The following is a 23,164-nucleotide window of genomic DNA, read 5'->3' as shown; positions in this document are numbered from 1 at the left end:
CTGTGCCGCTTTTGCCCCATGGTGCGCCGCATTGTAAATGCGGCGCACCATGGGTGGCGGAGCTGCGGCGCACAATAACAGGCGCATCCCTGGGGATGCGCCAGTTATTGTAAATCTGCCCCTAAGTGTCATAGATAGATGAGTTACTTTTGAAACCAGGCCTCCAGCAACTAGGACCTGCCAGGGACCCTCTGGGATTCATCCATGCCTTGAGGCGTTGCAAGTGTCTCCTGGTTCGTCCTTTTACTGTGTAGAGTTAGGGTGGCCGAGTGGTGGCAGGAGAAACGAGACAGGCACCAACCGCCTATGTCAGTCAAGCATATGAACTGCCATCGCTAAACAACTGCCCTCCCAAGCTAGGGTGACCAGAATTTTAAAGTCAAAAACCTGGACAATTTCCAAAACTAGAAGAAGGACTACAATTTTACTTCAACGGAGCGCACGGAATGACAGTTCTCCTCAGCACAAAATTACAGAAGAGGCACCAAGAACATAAATAAAATGCCATTTTAAAAGCCAGTAGCCTGACTGCTAATTAAATTGCCTTCTTATAACAGCTGTTAACTATCCCTGCTTTGCAAAACATAAGAAGATACCTCCCACCGTCTTCAGTCGGCCCTCTCTATAAGCCAGGGCATGAGCTAAATTTCCTGAAATCTGCCTGCCGGGACGGCTGGAGAAAAACCGGGACTGTCCGACACACCCGGTCACCCTATCCCAAGCCTTGGTAGAGCGTGGCTCTACCAAGGCAGCCCATGCTGCCCCTGTTCTGCCTCCTCAGTGCAAAGAGCATTGACCTGGGCACATTCAATGCCTCTGAGGGTAGGCAGACAAGAGGCTCCCTCGACCGCCACACGAAGCCTACACAGCACCAGGGTTCATAGGAAAGGACCACCCTTTTGTGTGAGTTGTGTCAAGCCTGAGAACAGGGGTGTGTGGAAGTCCAGGGCCATACCCTGTCTCGAGACCCAAGAGCCTCAGCGGAAACGGCGAAGCACTCCCCAGGGCCCCTTCAGGGAGGGGCCAAGAGAAATCCCAGCAGTGAGAACAGTTTACAGGATCAGAGTTGTCAAAGGGAGAAAATGTGATATGTAATGTCTCGCACTTAATTGACTCGATTGTGTATGTAATTACACCAATAATCACCATTTATTGAACATACAAAACAAACTGAACTTATATTTTGACACTTACTATTTAATGTTAAGTGTAACTGAAATCAATGGCGCACACTTTATTAACAAGGGGGAATGAAAGATTTTGTGAGTACCTGCAGGGAGATGAACATATGCCCTCTGTGTTGATTATAAATGTTTGCAGTGGGTACACTATTAACTGAGCTATCTTACTAGGATAGGAACGGGTACCTGCATATCAGGTTACACAAGGATCTCTACAACACACACATCAAGCCTCTGAGTTATTTTATGATGATATACACCTGTAACTAATCACACAGATCTATATAGTAAGTTGTTGGACTTTGCCCATTTTGCAGGTTCATCCCTGAACTTTTTGTCTTCCTCCTGTATTTTTTCTGACCTTTTGTTGGTGGTTTTCTGACTCTGGGCACTTTACCACTGCTGATCAGTGCTAAAGTGCATATGCTCTCTTTTGTAAATAGTGTTATGGATTAGTGTTTCGATGATTGGCTATTTGATTTACATATCAGACCCTTGTACAGTGCACTGTGTGTGCCCAGGGCCTGTAAATCAAATGTTGCTAGTGGGCTGCAGGACTGGTTGTGCCACCCACAGAAACAGCCTGTAAAATGTGACTCTGGTTTGCTATTGCAGTGCCTGTGTGCAGTCTGGGAATGCCATGTCGACTTGGCAAGTGCATACACTTGCTAGTCCCTAAACCTTCCCTTTTCTACATACTAGTCACCCCTAAGATAGGCACAAGGTACCCCTGTGGACAGGGTTCATTGTATGTGAAAGGTAGGACATGTCCTGATTAGTGTGGTATGTCCTGATAGTGAAATACTGTCAATGTTGTTTTTCCCTATTGCAAGGCTATATGTTCCCATATGCCAAAATGGGGAGTTTGTTTATAACATCTTATAAACATAACTGACTCTAGGCACAAGATGGGAAAATAAAGTTTAGTATGCCTGAACTCAGAATGTTAAAGTGCATCTTTTAGTGAGGATGATTTTTACATTCTGTGTTTGAAAATACCCCTTTTAGAATGTGTGTATTTTCTTGCCTAAATATCCAGTCTGCCTCTACTAGGTTTGTGTATTGCATGTCTGGCTTTTGGATGACAGGGGCTGGAAAAGGGCAGTGGCTACAGAAGTCTGATGAGTCAGGGCTGGGCTGAATAGACCTGGGCTGCATTTAGAGTAGAGGGAGGAGATTTCCTTTTCACCTGAATGGGCCTGGTCTGCCTTTACCAATGCTGTCTCCACCTACTGCCAAGAAGATGCACCAGTGAGGACAGAGGCCTTCAGAGAACAAATGATTTTTGTGTATAAAAAGAGGGGCCCAGACCCCACACTTTTAGATCACTTCTGGGAAATCAATAGGAAACCTTTGCCAAGGAGAAGAGCCGGATAAGCTGAAGAGGAATACTGCCCCTGTGCTGTTTGCTGTCTGGGGTTGCCCTGCAGTGGCTGCTTACTGCCAAGGAAAGGAGAACAAGGATTTGCAATGCAATAGGTCTCGCATTAGGAAAGTTTGAGCTATTGGTATTGTAAATTACACATTTTTTATTTATGTATTGTTTTTGAAAATAGCAAAATTAATAGCTTTGTCATTTATAATGCCAATAGTTTTAACTTTCGCAAATGTGACACGTATAGCATTTGTAATGCAATATGTGTTGTATTTACGTGACTTAGATGTATTGATATTACAAATAACAATGGCTTTTATTTTTTTTAAATAATTAATACTTAAATAAAAGCTTTTGTAATTTATAATGGCAATAGCTTAAACTTTTGTAAATAACTTTTGTGAAGATTATGTTCAGTGCATTTTATTGTGACGAAAATACAAGAGCAGAAGTGAAATATTAACATCTTTTTGTGACATTTGTAATAAAGCTTGAAACATTGAGAGAACATATTTGAACCAGTTGTTGTTGAATGGTTGCACAGATTGATGCTGTGGTGGCGACAAGTGGTGCTGTGGCGTTCAGTGATGCTGTGGTAGCGCATAGTGATGTGGTGGTGTCCCTGAGTGATGCTGTGGTGGTGCTCAGTGATGCTGTGATGATGCGATATATAGATAGAGTGAGTGCGATTTATAGATAGAGTGAGGGCGATAGATAGATAGAGGGAGGGTGATAGATAGATAGAGGGAGGGCGATAGATAGAGGGAGGGTGATAGATAGAGTGGGGGTGATACATAGATAGATAGAGTGAGGGTGATAGATAGATAGAGTGAGGGCGATATATAGATAGACAGATAGATAGAGTGAGGGCGATCGATAGTTAGATAGATAGAGTGATGGCGATAGAGTGAGTGCGATAGATAGACAGATAAAAAGAGGGCGATAGATAGACAGATAGATGGAGTGAGGGCGATAGATTGAGTGAGGGGGATAGATAGATAGATAGATAGATAGATAGATAGATAGATAGATAGATAGATAGATAGATAGATAGAATGAGGGCGATAGATAGATAGAGTGAGTGCGATAGATAGAGTGAGGGCGATAGATAGATAGAGTGAGGGCGATAGATAGAGTGAGGGCGATATATAGATAGATAGAGTGAGGGCGATAGATAGATAGATAGATAGATAGATAGATAGATAGATAGATAGATAGATAGATAGATAGAGATAGATAGATAGAGTGAGGGCGATAGATAGATAGATAGAGTGAGGGCGATAGATAGAGTGAGGGCGATACATAGAGTGAGAGGGATAGATAGATAGATCGAGTGAGGGCAATAGATAGATAGATAGATAGATAGATAGATAGATAGATAGATAGATAGATAGATAGATAGATAGATAGATAGATAGAGTGATTATGCATTGTACAGAAATCTCTCTGTGACCCATGTTCTAGCTCTATGTCTGGCAGATTTTCTTTCTACAAACCAACAAGGATGCTAAGATTCCGGATTCCTATTAAATATACCAACGTTAAGAAGGAATACACTAGGAGGCAGAGCTTTGTCAATGCAGCAGCAAAACTTTAGAATAAGATGCCCTACAGCTACAAAAAGCCTCACACCTGCCAAACTTTAGGAAACTGCTGAAGAATACCTGGCTTTTCCTGCTTCTGAGTTTGCCAGTGTATATTTCTGTACGTTTTACACATTCAAAAATCCAAACATGAATATTTCATTTGATGGCTTTGTCCAAGCTGAAAGGGAGCGAGCATATCTTCACTTTGGTCACTGATCTTTTTTAAGGGACATAAGGAAATTCTTTGCCCCATGCCTTTTGCTTCACATTTGTCCTGCCCATGGGTACAGATATTACTGTTATGACTGTACGGCTAGAAAACAGGGCCACTGGTTGTGGCTTTTGCTTGTACTTTCCTTCGCTTGTACTATGCTCTCCTGAACTCACTGGAGCACTGTGGGCTGGAAGCGGCCTGCGACTCTAGACAGAAGCTCCATTCTGTAGGAGCACTATTAATCTGTAAAGTGCACAGGTTCATGCGCTAGCCGTATTTACTTCTTTAATATTGCACATTTAATTGTGTACTAGAGTTTCCACCAAAGAGCGCCCACTTATAGCTTCATTGATTGTTATGAACTAAATTTACATCCCACGTCCTATTAATATGTATAGATAGTATCGTAAAGTTTCAAAATTGGCTGGTGAGATGTAATTTTTAGATTTAAATATTTTGGCGAAGATCTGCGAGGGGTCTAGTGTGAATGCAGAGACCAGAGGTTTGCATTTTTCATATAGCGTGAAGTCATTAGATTGTTTTACATGAGCACCAGATTACATTAATCGAAGTCAGATTTTTTTGTGCTTTTTAGGCACGGAGATATTAATTATTAGAGAAATTAAATAATTTGCCTAGAATCATAGGCTGTTGAGCTGATGTCAGGGCTCCACCCTTGTCCCCAGTTCCAAGTCGACAGCTCTGGCTCCTCCCCTTTCCTATGTAGCAGGGCATGGACATAGCTGCGACTGAATGGGAGAGTTGGGAGATTTGGAAGAGTGTAGATTAAACTAACTTGAGATGTAGGTTAGTCCATACCTACAGCTTGAAACAGAGCGCTGCCTGTTTATGGGGAGGAAGCAGCTGCGACGAGCCCAGCCTGTGAGAGGCCGGTTACAGACCCTGGAGAATGATGCAGAACAATTTACATAAACCAGAGTAAACAGAATGGACAGTGGGGGCTTGAAACAAACTATGCGCGACTTGGCAGAGAAACACCTCTGTGAGAAAGGCAAGCAATGGCTGCCCGGCAGTGAAAGAGACACCGCCGCGCGGCCGTGAAAGCGCAGCGGCGAGACCCGCTCTGTGGAGGGGAGGGGCTAGCAATAAAAAGGCAGATGGCGGCTGTGAATCTGGGCGTTCAGAGATAATGCGTGTAGACAAATGGTGTGCGATGTCGCTGGCGATGTGCACGCGCCTGGCTCACGTGAACTGTACCCGATCCGCAGCTTTGGGTAGACTTTTGAAAGCCTTACTATAATCTTGACAAACATGCATTGCTAAAGCAATGCTGTAGTCGAGACCTAAAAAGGACTTTGCTGTTTGCTTTGCCACTTGCTTGAAGAAAAGATCTCCAAGGGCTTGAAACTGAGCTTGCCTCCTGTTCTGAAGTCTCAGGGACACAAAGACTTCACCACCAGCTCCCTTGAATCTCCTTGCTGGGAATTCCAACCTGTAAAGCAGTGCCTGTTTCTGTCTAGGACCTATGGAGACTGTTTGTCGCTGGGAGTTGGAAAATCGACGCAACACCGAAAAAGCATGTTGCATCCGCACTGGTTTTCCGACGCATCTCCGAAACCGCCACAGAGTCTAACGTGGATCAAGAAATTGCTGCACGACGCATTGGGTGTAACGATCTCCGAAGTCCGAGATCGCCGCACCAAGTCCGATGCAAGCCTGCTGTGCGGCTGCGCGAAACCACGCATCATACTGGATAGACGCATCACATTGAGGTGCCAAGACTGTCGCATCGTTGGGGGCCACAGTAAGAAACAGACACATCAACTCCCCACTCAGTAAGGAATCGACGCATCACCTCCACTGCGCTACAGTAAGGAACAGACGCATCACCTCCCCTGCGTGTAAGGAACTGATGCAACACCTTCCCTGCGGCCATTTTGTTTGCTTTGCGTGGCGCATCTAAGGTACTTTTGAGAAAAGTGTTGCATTTACAACTTGCATTGAAGTGAACTATTTCTACCTTTTGAAATCCTTATTTTTATTAATACTGTATTGTGGATTTTTGTCGTTTGGTCTTGTTCTGGGTTAGATAAAGTTTTCTTATTTTCTAAACTGGTGTGGTATCCATTTGTAGTGTTTTCACTGTGTTACTGTATATGTTCACAAATGCTTTACACACTGCCTCTGAGATAAGCCTGCCTGCTCGTTCAAAGCTAAAAAGGGGGTGAGCAGGGGTTATTGTAGGAGTTTATCCCCCTTACCCTGACTAGAAGCAAGAGCCCCTATTTGGATAAAGGTACCTACCTCTGCCAACTAGAGAACCCCCATTTCTAACATAAGTGCGTTACATTTCTCAGTTATCCGGCGAGTATTGTACCGGTACCTAAGACTTGATAAATACACATACATCTCTGGAGCAAGCAACTCAGCACCGCGTTGTTAAAATATGGACTGTTTTTGGACAATAAAGTAAGTATTATTATTACACAGCCATGGGCCAGATATGAAAAGGTTTGTGTTCAGCTCTCTATAGCACAGATTTACATATTTTTCAATGCACACTCAAATGTGTTGCACTCTGTTGGGCAAGGAGGTGCTCAGCGCAGAGCCATGTCTACTGGGATTAGCCTAATGCAGATGTCATCCCCTGCACAAATGCTCAAACATTGGTCTCTTGTGTGATGCCATACTCACACCATAGTGCAAAGGTGAACGTGCATTGACTAGCATAGGATTTGTACTGGAAGAATGCCCATCTGTTACAAATTCCAATCGGAAGACAAACTCTTAAGTTTCCCACGCGCTGGATATGCGCCCTGCACTGAAGGACTTATGAAATGAATTGTTCTTTTTGGAGAATTTAATACATTTCTTTTTTGTTTGCTTGGGTTTTGTGTCTCAACCTGTAGGACTTATCCCTGAAGTACCCTGGCAACGCCCCCTTGATGCAAAGTGATACAAGGCAGGGCAAAGTTGGAGCTCTGCTCACAAAAAGGGCACCTTTCCAACATAAAACACTTCTTTTCACTGGATTTTAATAGCATTTGCCGCTTTGCGCTGCTTAACATTGCTTTGTGCTGATTCATAATTCTTAGTTCATCTGGGCCTTTATGCCTAGAGCAAAGAAAAGCACAATAAGTGGTGAAAAAACGTGTTACCACTATATCACAAAAATTGGTTTACAACAGAAGCATTGTGAGGCAGTGATACCATACCACAAAAGCAACACAGAAAAGCAGAGCCACATAAAAACACAGCATCAAAATACAAAAGCATAACACAATGACAATACAACATATCACACTTGCACTGCAATACAACACAGCTGTAATACACACAAAACCTAAATGTAGTACAACACACGTAGACAACAGAGCACAACAACACATTAAAACACCGAAACAGTTCAGTGCAAAATTAACAATACCATTCAATAACAAATTAACAAAGGTCTTCATCACAACAATTCAGCACAACTGCAAAGCAGCAGCAATACTACAGTACACTGCTACATGACTGTATAGTAACAGCACAATACAAGAACACACCAACACTGCATTTAACAACATAACACAACAAAGTAGCCTGATAACACAACAGTACACAAACACAATAACAACATACAAAACAACAACATAACAGCATAATTGAAGAACAAACATACCCATTAACAAAACAGCAACACAAAACAGATGGACAATATAACACTACATTACACCTAACAGCATTATTAAACCAACAACAAAGAATGCCAATGCAAAAACAAAACAGAACAAAGTAGAACGCATTGCCACAAAAAACAACACAAATGAGCACTTTCATGTACTCGCGTTGCTGTAATAGGTTGGGTTGGTGTGTTGTGTTTTTGCGTTAGGTCTGGTATGCTTTGTGCTGACATTGTTTTGCTTTGTGTTGTGTTGCATTCTGTTTTATTTTTTGTGGTGTTTTGTTTGTTGCGATTGTATTGTGGTTGCTGTTCTGCTATGTTTTGTTCTATAGTTGAATTCTGTTGCATTTTGGTTGTGTCATCGAACCGTTCTGTTTTGTGGTTATGTTATTGTTTTATCCTTTCGTTGTTCTGTTGTCTCATTACTGTGGTATGGGAAAGCGTCGGTCTCACTCTGTTTACAATTTTGCACATGAGCACTAGCACTTTCAAAGATGCATTTTCCATAATAAATAACTTTTCCATTTTTGCTTTAAATATGAACCCCCCCCCCCCCCCCCCCCCCCAGTTAGCATTCTCTTTTAACTTGATGGTTTGAGTGAAGACTAGGAGTGTCTGGAAGTGATCGCATTTGGCAGCCTTCTGTTTGTCCTTGCATGTTTGTGGTGTTATATGCTGTTACTGAGCTTGGCAGATTCATTTCCAAACGTAAACAGTAGATACAGCCTGGGACAAATTGTATTAGTACGGGCGAAAAACAGATATATACTAATTCCATATGTGGCCGCATACCACTGCACTTACAGTTCGGGACCCCAATCAAGCCTACACCGACTATATATACCTACAGCAAGTGCCATCTGGCCCAGCAGTGCCCTAAAGTCAGACACACACTTTACTACATAACTTTAAAATATGCATGCATCCCACGTGGGTGATCATGTGCGTCTCACGATGCGTAGGCACGGAGCTGCCACTGCGTAAAATCTTGAGAGCTATCACTGCTCCCTAAAGCCATGGCACAGCGCCCTTCTCTGCTGCGTGAGAGGCACTTTTCAACCAAGCCTCTGTGGACCAGAGGCACTCAAGGCAAGGCATGTTTGCAGGCATAGTCTGAGAAACTCTTTAGAAATGTGTGCCCATATAAAGTGCAACCACGAAATGAGCCTGTCCCACCTATAGCAAACGTGGAGGGACCAAGAGGGGCAGGGGTGGTCAGTTGGAAGAGGGAAAGGGTTCTCATTTTAAGTGCGCTTCCTGCCCTTCGTAGGCAGTGTTAATGGTTAACAAATGCAGAGCGGTTCTACAAATCGGTGCTAAGTTTCTGTAATTTATGAATGCACCCAGTCATTGGTTTAAGGCATGCCATGTAAAATATTAACAATAATGAGTGAGTTGTACCTCACCCTTTCAGCAGGGTTATCCCCAAACTTTTTTTTGCCTTCACTCCTCATGTTTTTGCTGAATTTGCTTTTGTTGGCCATAGAACTCTGTGCACTTTACTACTGCGAACCTGTGCTAAAGTGTTGTGCTCACTGTTAAAAACATGGTAACATTGGCATATACCCATTTGGCATATGTAATGTACTTGTAAGTCACTTGTAAAATGGCACTACATGTGCCCAGGGCCTGTAAACAAAATGCTACTAGTGAGACTGCAGCACTGTTTATGCCACCCACTTAAGTAACACTATAAACCGGTCTCAGGACTGCCACTGTAGAGCCTGTGTGTGCAGCTTTAAATTAACATTTCAGGTAAAATAAACATTTTGCCAGGCCCAAACCTTCCTTTTTAATACATGTAAGTCACTCTGAGGGTAGACCCTGAACTGTCTAGAGGGCAGGGTACAATGTATTCGAACAGTAGGACATGTACTTAAGTTTTACATGTCCTGGTGGTGAATTACTCTCAAATTTGTTTTTCGCTACTGCAAAGCTATCTCTGTCATTGGAGTTCCCTTATTAAATTTCATAAGTGTAATTTCCAAATGGGAAGAGATAATCAATTCATGTTTGGTGTCCCTGGAATCCTAATTTAAAATCTTAATTTGTGATGAAATCTGATTTTAAATTATAATTCTGAGAATGCCAATTTAAAAACGTTGTCATTTTCTTGCCTTAGCCATTTGGTGCCTGCAACCTGTCTCTGAGTCATATGCAGGGCCGGACTGGCCGTAGCAGGCTCCGGGCAATCCCACGGTGTGTCGCATGGGTGGAGGGCCGGTTTGGGGCCCCTGAGGGCCATTTTTGTTACAGGGCTGTTTTTGCAGCATAGCTGCAAAATCGGCCCTGTAACAAAATAAGCTGAAAACCGTCCCTGGCAAAAGCTAAGCGGCACCCTCAACCCCCCCAGGGGGGGGGCGAGCACTTTGCCAGGGTCAGTTTTGGTTCCCAGTCCGGCCCTGGTCACATGGCTGGATCTAGTGGACAGTTGGGCTTTGTGTATTGCTTCTAGACAGCCATACAAAATGGGGAGCTTAGGTGTGACTGGATGATCCCTCACTGGCAGGATGGGAAGGAGGAACCGGACACAGTCCCACTTACACTAGAATAGGTTGTGTCCTGCCTCCACACAAATCCCTGCATACACCCTGTAGTCAGTCTGGAGCCAGGGCCAGGAAGCCAGGGCATCCCTGCACTTCAAAGGCATACCTCTAGAAGGTTCTACCCACTTCAAAGGCACAACTGTAATTAAAGGAAAGCCCAAAGACACCAACTTTCAGTACACTTCTGGGCCTGTGGGTATTCTGCAAGGAAGAAGGACGGCTGTGCTGCTACAAGGACTGCCCCTATGCTGGAATACTGCTCTAAATATACTACTGCCCTGCTGTGCTGACCTGCTGCCCCCTTGCCTGGGGAATTTGAACTGGACCTGCAACTTCATTGTGAACCCAAGAACAGAGTGACTCAAAGGGCTAGTCTGTTGGCCTACTGATCTGAGCCTCATGGACAGAAAAGGTTCCCCAAACAGCTCCTGATCCGACTACAGCAACTTTATGAACCCCAAGTGGTGCCTTTCAGGTCCTGCACCCATGGTGTGGCTCATGAGCTCTTTAAATTGAGCTTTTGGGCTCTTCACAATTGCAAGCGTGTCCTTTCGCACTGGAACCGCACCGCTAAACTCAATGCAAGCCACAACTAGTACATCTCTTCAAACCGCAAGCATCAAACGCCTGCAGAGGACTGCCAACGCGAAGCTCCAGCCAGCCCGCCTGCTAAACCCGGCTTGCTCTTCGTGCCACGCTGACCACTGCCAGCAACACTCTCCTTGGTCCCTGTGACCCTCTCAAACATGAACGGGACTCTTGGCACAAAGCTTGAAAAGGTAAAACTTCAGCGGGACAAATCTGGGACTGCATCCGACCTACACTCCATCATGGTTGGCGTGAACTTTTGACTTTGACGCGGTCAAACATGACCAGATATCCCCAGTTGGTGCTTTATGCTTTCAGGAGCTATTTTACTGTTTATTCTTTAAAAATTGGATTTCTGTTGTTCTGGTCTTCTTTTATTTATTAAATTAAGCTCTGGTTTTCTAACCTGATGTGAGATCTTTTTGTGTGATGTTTTCACTGTTTTATTGTTTGAAGTGTTACACAAATACTTTACACATTGACCCTAATTTAAGCCGGACTTCTCTGTACCAAGCTACAAGGGGGTTGAGCACAGGTTAGTTTGGGGTTTGTTTGTGCCTTACTCTGACTAGAAGTTTGGTTGGTGCTTGACTAGGGCTCACACCCCAGTCAACCAACAGCCACATTTCTAGCAGGGTGGATTTGGTTTGTCCAAGGGTTGGGCTTAGAATCAGGATATTAGTGCTCCGATGACTGCAGGCGCTATCCCATTACACATATAGTAGAATTGTTGTCAAACGCTGGTACAATCCAATTAAATATACAGCAGGAATACAGCCAAGGGCTGGCACTCTCCATTTAAACTTAAAAACAGACTTGCTCAATATCGGCAAACGGGGTACTGATGTTTTGTCAGTCATTGGTCACTGAATGTGCTTCCTCTTCCAAAGACATCACTTCCTGTGATGTCAGGGTTTTGGAGATCTCATGATATCACTCAAGTACCTTTCAAGCACTGGTGACATGGCGCCCAATGTTTAGACCCGACAAATTGGACTAGACTCAGAGTCTGGTCCTGGCCTGTCAGTCAAGGTACAAGGATGCAGGTCAGGCAATACCCACAGTCTGGCTTGGACCAATTAGGCTAGGGCAGGGATTTTCAGCTTGCTGGTGAGGCTATAGTCAAAGGCTATGCTCGCCGGTTAGGCTAGGCTCGGAATCTGGCATTAGCAGGTAAGACTAGTCCCAGGGGCAAGGTGGATGAAAAAATGAGAACGAATTTCCAATAAAAATGCAGTTTAAAAAAAATTTGAAATGTGATTGGTTAAAAATAAATAAAGTCTCTCTGGAAGATACACTACGTCGAATAGATTCAGAAACAAAGTGATTCATGTGGAAATGGGGTGAAATACCTAGGCTAAATCCGCAGGCTTTATAGTCACACACAACTTCTATAGACAGATGACTGCCCCGTATGGACCAGACTAGAGCGATGCACCATTCAGTTCTCTGAATCAGTGCTGTCGGTCTACCGTACCCTACAGTCACCCATCCCGTTGTAGGCTGTATTGCCACTATGAGAACAACTATAGAAACTAGCCCCATAGTTACATGCCTTAGTCCCCATAACCAGACGCTATAGGATATGAAGAGATAGTAAATATATTTCAGAGACTGAAGGGTCCATACAGTTGGCCAACTGGTGACAAATGGAGAGTTTGGGGACTTCCAGGATTGAAGTGAGAGAAGGGGGTAGCGCAGCACTTCTTGGAGGCCAGTTGGGAAGTCCATTGTATATTCTCCTCAATTCTCTACTCCCTATTTGACTACTTTGGGAAGAATGGAGGGTTGCTTCTCTCCTCTATGGGATGTTAGTAAATCTACAATACTCTAACCCAACAGAGTCTGTGTGCAGACAGCGGTGGCAGACCAATCTGAAGAAAAATTACCCAGACTGTACGGAACTGCTGGAGAAACAGAGTCTTATGGGAGGCAACACCAACATGTTTGCTCTTCTAAATTCTGCAACTATGGTATTGGAATTCACTGAAATGGCATAAAGGTGTGTTACTCCCTCATGATGCCCACTTGGCATGTGCCCAACGCTAAAGCGATCTAGTTCATATGCTGTGCTCTTGCAATGCTTTAGCCCACTATTGGCCCAATATATGTCCAGACCTATCCACCTGTACTTAGGTTCAGGTAAGTCCATAAGGCACAACAGGTTCTGTTTCATGATGTAGCAGGCCTTCCAGCCCTAGATATACATTAGCATGGATAGGCGGTGCTGGCACAGGCCTTTGCTAAGATGTGTGACTCCCATTCTTGGAAGCACGCAACTATGCCCACAAAAGACCGTTGATCACTCATAAGAAGGCCATATAAGAATTTAATGATAAGATTACAGAAATTGTCCAAATATGGGATCCCTTTCTCCGAAGAGTGGAGCAAACCTAGCTACACATGAACTAACCAATGCTTTGCACATAGGGTACATTTCTGATGCTTGGAGGTGAAGGCGGTACTACCATGGATGATCTTGACACTTATTTAGTTCCAGACTAGTGTTAAGACTACGTCTCCCTGCATAACTGTACAGAGTAGAGTGACCACAGGTGCATTCTCGCACCATGTGACGCACATATAGATCGTATTAACCCATTCCTGCACTACTTTCTAAGCCACATAGAAAGGACCACATCTGGAAGTGGCACAGAGAGAATCAACCATTGAGGTTTCCCGGTTGAGTAGGATAGCGGGTTAACAAAGCATTTAGCACCTGAAGGAGAGGTCATGTGCTGAGTACAACAGAGGCAATTTTAACGTCTTACTGTGTTCTTAACAACAACATATGGAGTTTTGAGCCCACCACCTGGTGATACTGGAAATCTGTTCATTCAAGTTTGCTTCCCGAAAATAGAACTTTCTCATAATCCTACCTTCCTACTATCCTTCACCCACGTCCCCTGGATTCCTCTCCCTTTCTTCTTCCTTTCATTTGTTCTTTATGTCTCGTGACCATTCACCACTTCGTATATTCTACATAGAAACTGGAAATCTTATGAGTTATGAACATTTTCATTGGGATAAATGCAATGCGTTCAGATAATGCTGCAGGGATCTCACATCTCACCAAAACCTTCAATTTGATTGAGCGCAATATGTTTTCACGGCTAGATTTATACTTGCTCACATGTAGCATCTCAAGGACTTTTTCAGTTACATTTTACATGCTCTCTTCTTCTCACTTGCTCACTGCTGCTTAATCAGATGTTCATCCTGTAAAATGATTGTTACTACCAATAAGCCCAATAAAAATGAGTGTCAAAAATATAATGATATAGGGATGGTCTTTTATTTTTACTTTTTTTAAAGAAAGAAGGAAAGAATTATTGGGAAAATGTGAATAATACAGTCAGAAAATCTTAGCTAAAGGTATGTTTTCAGAAGAAAAGGTCAGAAAAAAATCACTTTTAGAGAAAGAATTCACTAGACTGAGGAATGGGTTTAACCCTTCAGACTCTGCTTGGATTCTGGAACTGGCGTTCCAGACTAGGCTCAGATATTAGGGCCTGCAGGCCGTGCCAGACTCAGGTACTGCTGCTGTTATGCTGCACTACGATGAGACACAAGGGCTTCATGGATGCTCAGATGCTAGATGTAGCAGGCCGGGGACGAGAGCCACCAGGTCAGTCACTGTCGACTGCCTGGAGCTGTCATGTCAACCTGAGCTCAGGTACTAGAGAAGGCATGGCTACACTCTGATTCAAGAGCCGTAACCTCAGTCTAGGCTCATATAATGGTCACGGCAGGTCATACGTGGCTCTGACCCTACAGCTCAGAGGAAACTTAGATACTAGATCCAGCAAGACAGACTAGGCTCTAATACAAAATCCAAATGTCCGGTCCAGTCTAGGCAGCCAGGACTGCCCCTACTGTGCTCCAGTTAAGCGTACCACATTTGTACTGTATATAAGAATGGCAAATGTATATTCTCTTTTTATATTTTAATAAAAAGTTTTAAATAAAAAAAAAAAGAAAAAGAACCCCACACCATGGTACAGTAAGAATCCAATGTTGCTCTAGAAACCTGCTACCCCTCAAATCACACAATGATTGTGCCTTTGTCCTGCACCCTTTGCAGGGTGGGTTTATGCTATACAAGGACTACATATGCATATGTACATACATACATATAGGTAATGCAATGGAGACAATAGATGACATTCTGCTCAGACACTGGAGTATGTTGGTCAAACCCCAGTGGCACAAAGCCCCTGTACTGGAGATCACATCTGGGTGGAGCTCAGTTCTAGAGGCCGCATCTAAAACACTGTCTTTACCGTTACGATTAACACACATTGTTCAGTTAAAGCGTGAAATCCTGAGCATTGTGTACAGTTCTACTAGATACAACAGAGATTTGTGTTCTACAGGCTACAACTGGGAGATGTCTATTTCTAGAGGCTACACCTGGGATACTGGATCCAGTTCGGGAGCCTATAACAGGCATATGGGTCAATTTCTAGTGGCTACAACCTGGGACATTGTGTCCAGTTCTAGGGGCTCCATCTGGAACAGTGCGCACACCTGAAGCATTATGTTCTGCTGTAGTAGGACAGTGTGAGCACTGTGTACAGATGCAGAGGCTGTAATGGGAACATGTGCCCAGTTCTAGGGGGTACGGCTGGGACATTCTGCTCTGCTCTAGAGGCTACTTATAAGGTACTGTGTGCAGCTCTCCAACCCTGGTCTCCAGATCAATAAGAACATATTGGAGCCGGCCGAGCAATGGTCGACCAATATGGTGCCTGGTTTAAACCGAAAGATCTGTGGAAGGGGCTTGGGATCTTAAAAGGTTTCTCAGTGGAGGAAGGGAAGGAGAGGGGACAGAGATATTCATATTTATAGCAGGATGAAAGGCGGTACAAGGGGCTGTATTTTTCAGTGGCAGGCGTCCTGTAGGGGAGAGGTCACAACATTTGGCAGGAGGAGAGAGGATCAGGAGTGACATTACAAAAAAAGTTATTCGTGCACAGGATTTTTAATGCACTAAATCGACAATTGTAAGCAGAGGAGACGGGGAGATAATCATTAAATGAATTTAAACTGCAATGTGCTGAGAAAAGAAGGGTAAAGGTGGAGACCGTGCAGATTACAGAGTTTAGGGGTGTGAGTGCATGTTTATGGCTAACTGCATGGCAGTGACACTCAGTCATGGCCATACAACTGGCATCCCATCCATCCTTCATACACCCCAGGTCTCACTCCTGGTATGCAATACTCACTCAACAATAGGCAGACAATGTCGGTGAAGACAAGGGTCTTCCTCAGCCGGAGGGGCTTTTTATTGTAATCCTCGGTCTTCTTTCCATGGCCCCCAATCGTGACCTTCACATCCCTGTAGTCCCTTTGCCAGTCCGGCTTCTCTACGGGATGCTCCAGCTTTTCCAACAAAGGGGCAGCTTTGGTCTTCTGCATGTCCATCGAACACTCAAGAGCGGGGAACTGGTACTCCTCTGCTTCCCGTACAAGGGAGGCCTAGATCTGCTCTCCTGGTTGCTTCAAGAGACGTCTACGCAGGAAGAGCTAGCTCTGCTCCTCTCTGTTCTTGGAGAGAAAGCTAAGCCAAGAGGTGCAAAGTGGGCTCAAGATTCGAGGAAGTTGAACCAAACAAAACCTTAACCAAGAGGTTCAGGAGGAAATCAACATTTAACGAAGAGATGCCGAAGAACCTCAATTTCCACCTGGGAGGCAGCAAAACCTCTGGCCCAATGGAATGTGTGGAAGAAACTTGACATCTCTAAATGAGCGATGATTGAGGAAGTCAACATCCAACTTTGAGGAGCTAGAGAAACTCAACATCCAAATGCAAGCACTCGGAGAAAACCAAAATTCAACTTAGAGGTGGTCAATACAACCTCAACTCCTCACCGACAAGTGCCAAATAACTGCTCATCCAGTTGAGTTTTTCCAAAGTGCAACATCCTTGGAAAAGATGCAAAAAGGTCTCGAGATCCAACAGAGAAATGCCAAAGAGAATCCCCATCCAACGAAGAATGACGAAGAAAGTAAAATTCCAATGAACCTCAAATGTAATCTAAGTGATACCAAGTGCTCTCCATGCAGCATATCTTTGTCCAGCCTCAATGAAGTTCCCTGTCGTCCAGTGTTCCCGTTTATCTTCTTTTCCAAGATACACTTTTATCGCCCCACTCCACTCTTCTCACCCTGGTTCTTTTCGTCTTTCCCCAGTTGCTCGCTTTTGTCTCAGCTCCTGCTTTCTTGCCCTGGGACACCTTTGATTTGCTCAATTCCTTTCTTATTACCCCCGAATACTCTCACAAGCTCATGCTGTCACAGCCCCTCCTTTTTGCCCCAGCCCCTCTTCTTTCCCCAGTCCCACCGGTTAGGTTGTCTTACCCGTCTCCTTTGTTTTTGCCCCACCTCCTCTACACTTTGCCCCTGTACCCTTTTCTTGTCCCAACGCTCAATCTTTCGTTTTGCTCCAGTTCCTGTGGTCTTCTCTCTTCATTCCAGGGTTACACAAGTGGCTCTGAAATGCCCCCACCCTCTCTCTTCCTGTGGCTCCCGGGGCGCTGTGGCGCTGTCACGTGCCACAACCCCCTCCAGGGACTGCCAGTACGCGTGGGCAGTGGAGCAGGTAGCGGTAGGGACTGCCAGGGGCCGGCAGCGGGGCTCCGAGGGGGCAGTTTCTGGGCAGCAGAGGACTCGTTGCAGCGGAGCCCTGGCTGGGAGGGGGGCAGGAGGTTCCCAGGGCACCGGCGTCTCGGGCTCGCCCCTTCACCTCTCCGACGGGCAGGGACCTCAGGTGGCACAGCTCGCGAGCGCCCTGCCCTCCTCAGCACGCGCTGCCTACTGTCCCGCAGCGAGTGCGCTGCAGCAGCTCCGGAGAGAGCCCTGCCCTCCCTCCCTCCTTCCACCCGAGCCCTCCCTCGCGCCCTCCCCCCGCCTCCCGTCCCATGCGCTCAACTTAGGAAAAGCTGCCCTCGGGCTCCGAGGCGCAGCAGGTCCCGGAGAGGGAGGGCACGGGCAGAAGGCTGGGGCAGAGGGCGCTGGAAGGTGGCATGGAGGCACAAGCAGGGGCCTCGGAAGAAGCACCGGCTGAGAGCAGGTGGGAGGGCACGAGGGACGGGGAAAGGGCAGAAGGCGAGAAGGAGAGAAGGGGAAAGGATGGGCAGAGGGCACGCGACCAGGGCTCGGCTCGTGTAAAGTGATGTATATCCCATGCTCCATGTAAATATATATTTTTTTACTCAATAAAAAATTACATTAAAAAAAAAATTACATGCTTCTTGGCAGAAAATATTGGCCATAAACAGTGGACATTGGAAGAGGGCCTGGACAGACAGAGCGTGGGGCAAGGCTGTACATCGGAAGATGGGGGTAGAAAGGCCATGGGAATAAGTCATAGGAAAGGTTACGGTCAGAGGTATTCAGACGAGGGTATGTATGCCAGAGGTGGGCGAGCCAACACATTAACGAGGAAAGTCGAGCCAGAGCCGAGCTAAGGGTCTGGCTCCGATCTTAGAGTCCTGCACGAGCCGAGCCCTGAAAAACATTTGCCATGTAAAACATACAGCAGACATCACGTAAAATACAATTCTCGTTAGTCCAATATCATACTATCAGTACATATCATGCAGTACGTTATTAAGAATTCACAAAGTTCTGAGGCACGTTGTTGAGAGTTCTTCCGTGCGTTGAATCCCAAAAAGAACACATTAGGCTGCCTATTGTGTTCTTTTTGGGATTCAACGCACGGAAGAACTCTCAACAACGTGCCTCAGAACTTTGTGAATTCTTAATAACGTACTGCATGATATGTACTGATAGTATGATATTGGACTAACGAGAATTGTGCCAACCAGACATTAAAACAGTAAAAATATGTAGTCTCTTTGGATGTTCTCTGCATAATGCTCTAATTTATAATATGCTTTTTTCTGATCATCGCTGAGTTGTGACTCTGTAACAAGGTCAGGGCTTGAGAATTCATTCTTCATAGAACCAACAAGTCTGTAGATCATTTTATGCCACTTTGCCCTCAATCCTATACATAAATAGGCACTTCCACCTGCCACACCCACAGCACGCTGCTCCGTCCTCTGCCAGACCCTTCCACCCACCACACTCGTCATCCATTACCGAACTTCCCCCCATTCACTCTGTACGGCATCATCTCCCACCGCATGTCCATGTGAGATGGCCTTGTGCCACATATGTGAGGCAGGCCTTCGTAAACCCACTACTTAAGAAGCCAACAGATGATCCCAAGGTCCTAGCCAGTTACAGACCAGTCTCAAAACTCCTCTATGCCAGCAAAATCCTGGAAAGGAAAGGATCAAGATGAAGGTTAGAACACACAGAACCCAATAATCCAATACTTGAGCTCCAGTTAGGATTCAGAGGTACGAGAGGGCCAGAAACCACAGTTACGACATCAGAAAACCCTTTACCCTTGCTCTAGGCTGGAGGTGTCTACTGTAGGTCCAGGAGGGCCTGAGCCAAATGAAAGTCCAGGATATCTATAGCCAATACAGAACCTGGTAGAAACCTCATCACGTGAAATCTTTCCCAAAAGCGCGCCATTTACTGCCAGTGGAAGACAGGATTATGGACAAGGCACACTGGGATGGAGCCCAAGACAAATACTGCCAAAAACCGATCAACTACTGTGTCTCAGCAAGGAGTCTGCCATCAACTTTGGCACCATTTAACTCTAACCAAAGTTCAAAGTTCAATGATACCCAACTTTACGCAAAATGAAACACAGAAAATCACATCAACAAAGCCAACCCCTTAATCCCACTCTTTATGACCCCACAATGTATCCAACACTTCCCTTATCACACACATGGTCCCAGGCACTGCCAAACCTCTGTACCCACTGCAATCACTGCGCGCAACCCATGCACCATTAAACAATTCCACCCACCACACTACCAGCAACATCCTCCATCATTAAGGACTTCCACCCGACCTCCCTGCTTTTTCTCACATGCACAAATTATACCCCATCAAGAACCCCTATCGCCTAGCGAGCTCCTCTGCCTGCCACAACCGCTGCCCGCTACACCATCCAGTACGGAATCCTTTCACTTGTTACTTACAAGCCACCCACAATCCACCCAGCCGATTCATTGCCCTCTGTCTCATCTAGCTCGATCCCTACAGGAAGTGGAAGACCAGTAGTAAATGGGCTCATACTCAGGGCTCGGAGCCGGGGTACCACGCGGGTGGACGGCGTCCCCCCACTTATTTTATCGGGGGGACGCGGCCCCCCTGCCAAACAGCTGTACTCAACTCTTTGGCCTCTCTGGGACGAGGAGTTCGGCACCTTTCGTGACGTCACTTCCTGTCGTGAAGTCACTTCTGGTGACAGCATCCCCCCACTTCTTTTTTTACGACTTGTGCCCTGCTTATACTAGCCTTGTGCAGATAAAAGGGGTGTGTGTGTGTGGGGGGGGAGGGGGGGGGGGACAGCACAGGTGCAGCATAAGTATATATGGAAACTTGGGGTTTAGGTCAAGTCTAACAGCCAGCATTCCAGACTCACCGGCAGACCCTAAAATTAGACCCGGAATCACTGCAAAAATGTTACAGCCCGGCGGCCCAGCAGGCAGTGTCTCCATGCGTGCTTTCTATATCTGTGATGTCACACGGCACACATTACAAACCCACACCCTATCAACCACGCACATCTAATGAAGTAGTAAAAGCGCCGTACCAGGGCTGTGAGGCGCTCTATAAATGCAGCTACAACACGCTGCAGTTTGTCATGTGTCGGTGATACATATTGACTTTTAGTATCTTGTAGTCATGCGTTCTGCTTTGTGAAATGTGTATGCACTTTCTGTCACCTTGGTGTCACGTCTACTGCATGCCGACGTCATATGCCCTATACTGTTGTAAACGTTTAGTTCCTGTCACCCTCAAGTTACACGTTCTGCTCTAGAGGAGGAAGCATGCCCCGTATTTAATCTCGGTGACATTTGTCGCGTTCTGCTGTTTATGTGTGCTTTCCATCACCATGTTGTCATATTTTCTGCTTTGAAAGTGTGTGTCCGTTTGACACCTCTGTCGACAGTTTATCTGCTCAGTGTATTTTCTTAATGTCTGCTATCATGACGTGTGTATCCTTCTCTGATGCACGTGTGCTCTGTCTGTCATTCTGATTGCATCTGTTCTGCTATCAGCTGTGTGTTTCGATTTATTTTACTTCTAATGTGCACACTGCAGAACAACATTGCTTCTAGGCGCAGATGCTTGACAACAGACATTGCGACTAATATCGTTTGCAGTAAGTACACCCATATGCGATAGAGAGAAGGACAAGCACTGGCAATGCCAAAGGGTCTAGCTTATAAAAGAAAATGGCTCTGCAGTCGCTGATGTGTTTATGCACTCAGTAAGTCAAGAGACTGTCACACTATCACCCATCCTAACCCTCGTGCATCCATTCATTCACGCACTGACTCACTTTTGTATTCACTCACCTATCCTCACAAAAAGTACACGCACAGAAACTTTGAAAGCATGTGCAAGGTGAAATAAAGAACAAAATAAACATAAAACATATGGCCTCCGTAACATTGTAAAGCATACAAAAAGTGATGGATGGAATTCTTGAATTAATCTCAGCCACTGGTAATTGCTCAAGCCGCACCCCATTCCGTCATTATTTTGCACACCACGCCTCCTCAGTTGGACCCAGCCATAAATAAATCAGCCCTGACCCTGCTCCAGTGGAAGCAGTCCGGCCCGAACTGGCAGGTCAGGTCTTCCCTGAACCGGAATCGCTTTCGCAATTATTAGGGCTCATCAGTCTATTATATCCAGGTTCCAGTGGCACAGCGTGCACCGGAGCCACATCTGGGCTTACCCATCCTACTTAGGGTGTCACACTAACGTGTAAAAAAAAATGATAAGTGGAATGCTTTAATTAACCTCAGCGACTCATAATTACTCGATGTCACATCCCATTCCATGGTTATTATGCACAGCATGCCATCTTAGTTTGGACCCGCCCACGTATAAATCAGTCTTGATACTGCTCCAGAGAGACTAGTTCAACCCAAACCGCCAGGTCAGGTCCTCCCTGAACTGGAACACAAGAAACCCAAGACCGGTTTCACTCTTATTAGGGCTCATCAGTCGGGTATAGCTTGGCTCCAGTGGCACAGCGTGCATGGGACGCACCTCTGGGCATACCCATCCCACTAAGGGTGTCATACTAAAGTATATAATAAAGTGATGGGTTGAATGCTTGAATCAATCTCATCTGCTGGTAATTACTTGGACTATATCCCAGCCCATCATTATTTTGCACACTATCCCTCCTCCTTTTGGACCCAGCCATATGCAAATCAGTCTTGACCATGCTCAACTCGGAACAGTGGAGCCCGAACTGCCAGGTCAACCAGAAAACAAGCAGCCCAAGACCGGTTTCACTCTTATTAGGGCTCATCAGTGGGGTATAGCTTGGTTCCAGTTGCACAGTGTATATGGGATTCACATCTGGACATACCCATCCCGCATAGGGTGCCGAAGTAAAGGATACAAAGCAGTAATTTATGGAATGCTTGAATTAATCTCAGCCACTGGTTATTACTTGGACGGCAGAACATGCCACCTTAGTTTGGTCACAGCCTTGGCAGTTTGGGACAGACTGTACCCAGGAGAAGCAGGGTTGGTACTGTTTTACACAGCGTGGGCCTTTGTCTAGAGTGGCATGGGGGGTGAAAAATGATGGACTGGAGTGCGGCCTGATCTATTGTCAGTAGCTGAGATTATTTCAAGCATTCCATCTATTACCTTGTTGTTGTTGCAGTTTATGCGCGAAGTGCAATGGGTATGCCCAGACATGGGTCCCATGTTCACTGTGCCATGTGACTCAAGCTATACCTCACTGATGAGACCTAAGTAGGTTGAAACTGGTCTGGGTTGCTTGTGGTCCCTTCTGGAGAGTGCCTCGCCCAGTAGTTCGGGACAGATTGTTCCCATTAACCCCTTCAGCGCAGCGCAAATTTTCGCGCTGTGCTGAAGGTTCTAATGAGCCTATCGGCTCATGACGGAACGGTTC

The 23,164-nt window shown here is 45.4% G+C and overlaps 1 protein-coding gene across 2 annotated transcripts in view; it reads right to left on the bottom strand.

Annotated features, from left to right (window-relative positions):
* LOC147748690 (phospholipid phosphatase 3-like) overlaps positions 1–17,955 on the bottom strand; it is a 90,650-nt gene extending 72,695 nt beyond the window's left edge. The window contains exons 1-2 of one of the 2 annotated variants that reach the window (XM_086963571.1): positions 16,638–17,955; positions 16,347–16,566 (exon numbers count right to left, since the gene is read on the bottom strand). In XM_086963571.1, the coding sequence (XP_086819697.1) occupies positions 16,347–16,545 (199 nt within the window). In that variant the 5' untranslated portion in view covers positions 16,546–16,566; positions 16,638–17,955. Of the gene's footprint in view, positions 1–16,346 lie in introns of both variants that reach the window. The other variant, XM_086963573.1, reaches the window with a different exon arrangement.
* Positions 17,956–23,164: the final 5,209 nt, after the last annotated feature.

This window comes from Lissotriton vulgaris, chromosome 1_1 (genome assembly GCF_964263255.1).
Source record: "Lissotriton vulgaris chromosome 1_1, aLisVul1.2, whole genome shotgun sequence".
NCBI classification, from domain to species: Eukaryota; Metazoa; Chordata; class Amphibia; order Caudata; family Salamandridae; genus Lissotriton; species Lissotriton vulgaris.
The sequence above is the reverse complement of the archived record's forward strand: the minus strand, read 5'-3'. Positions and strand labels throughout refer to the sequence as shown.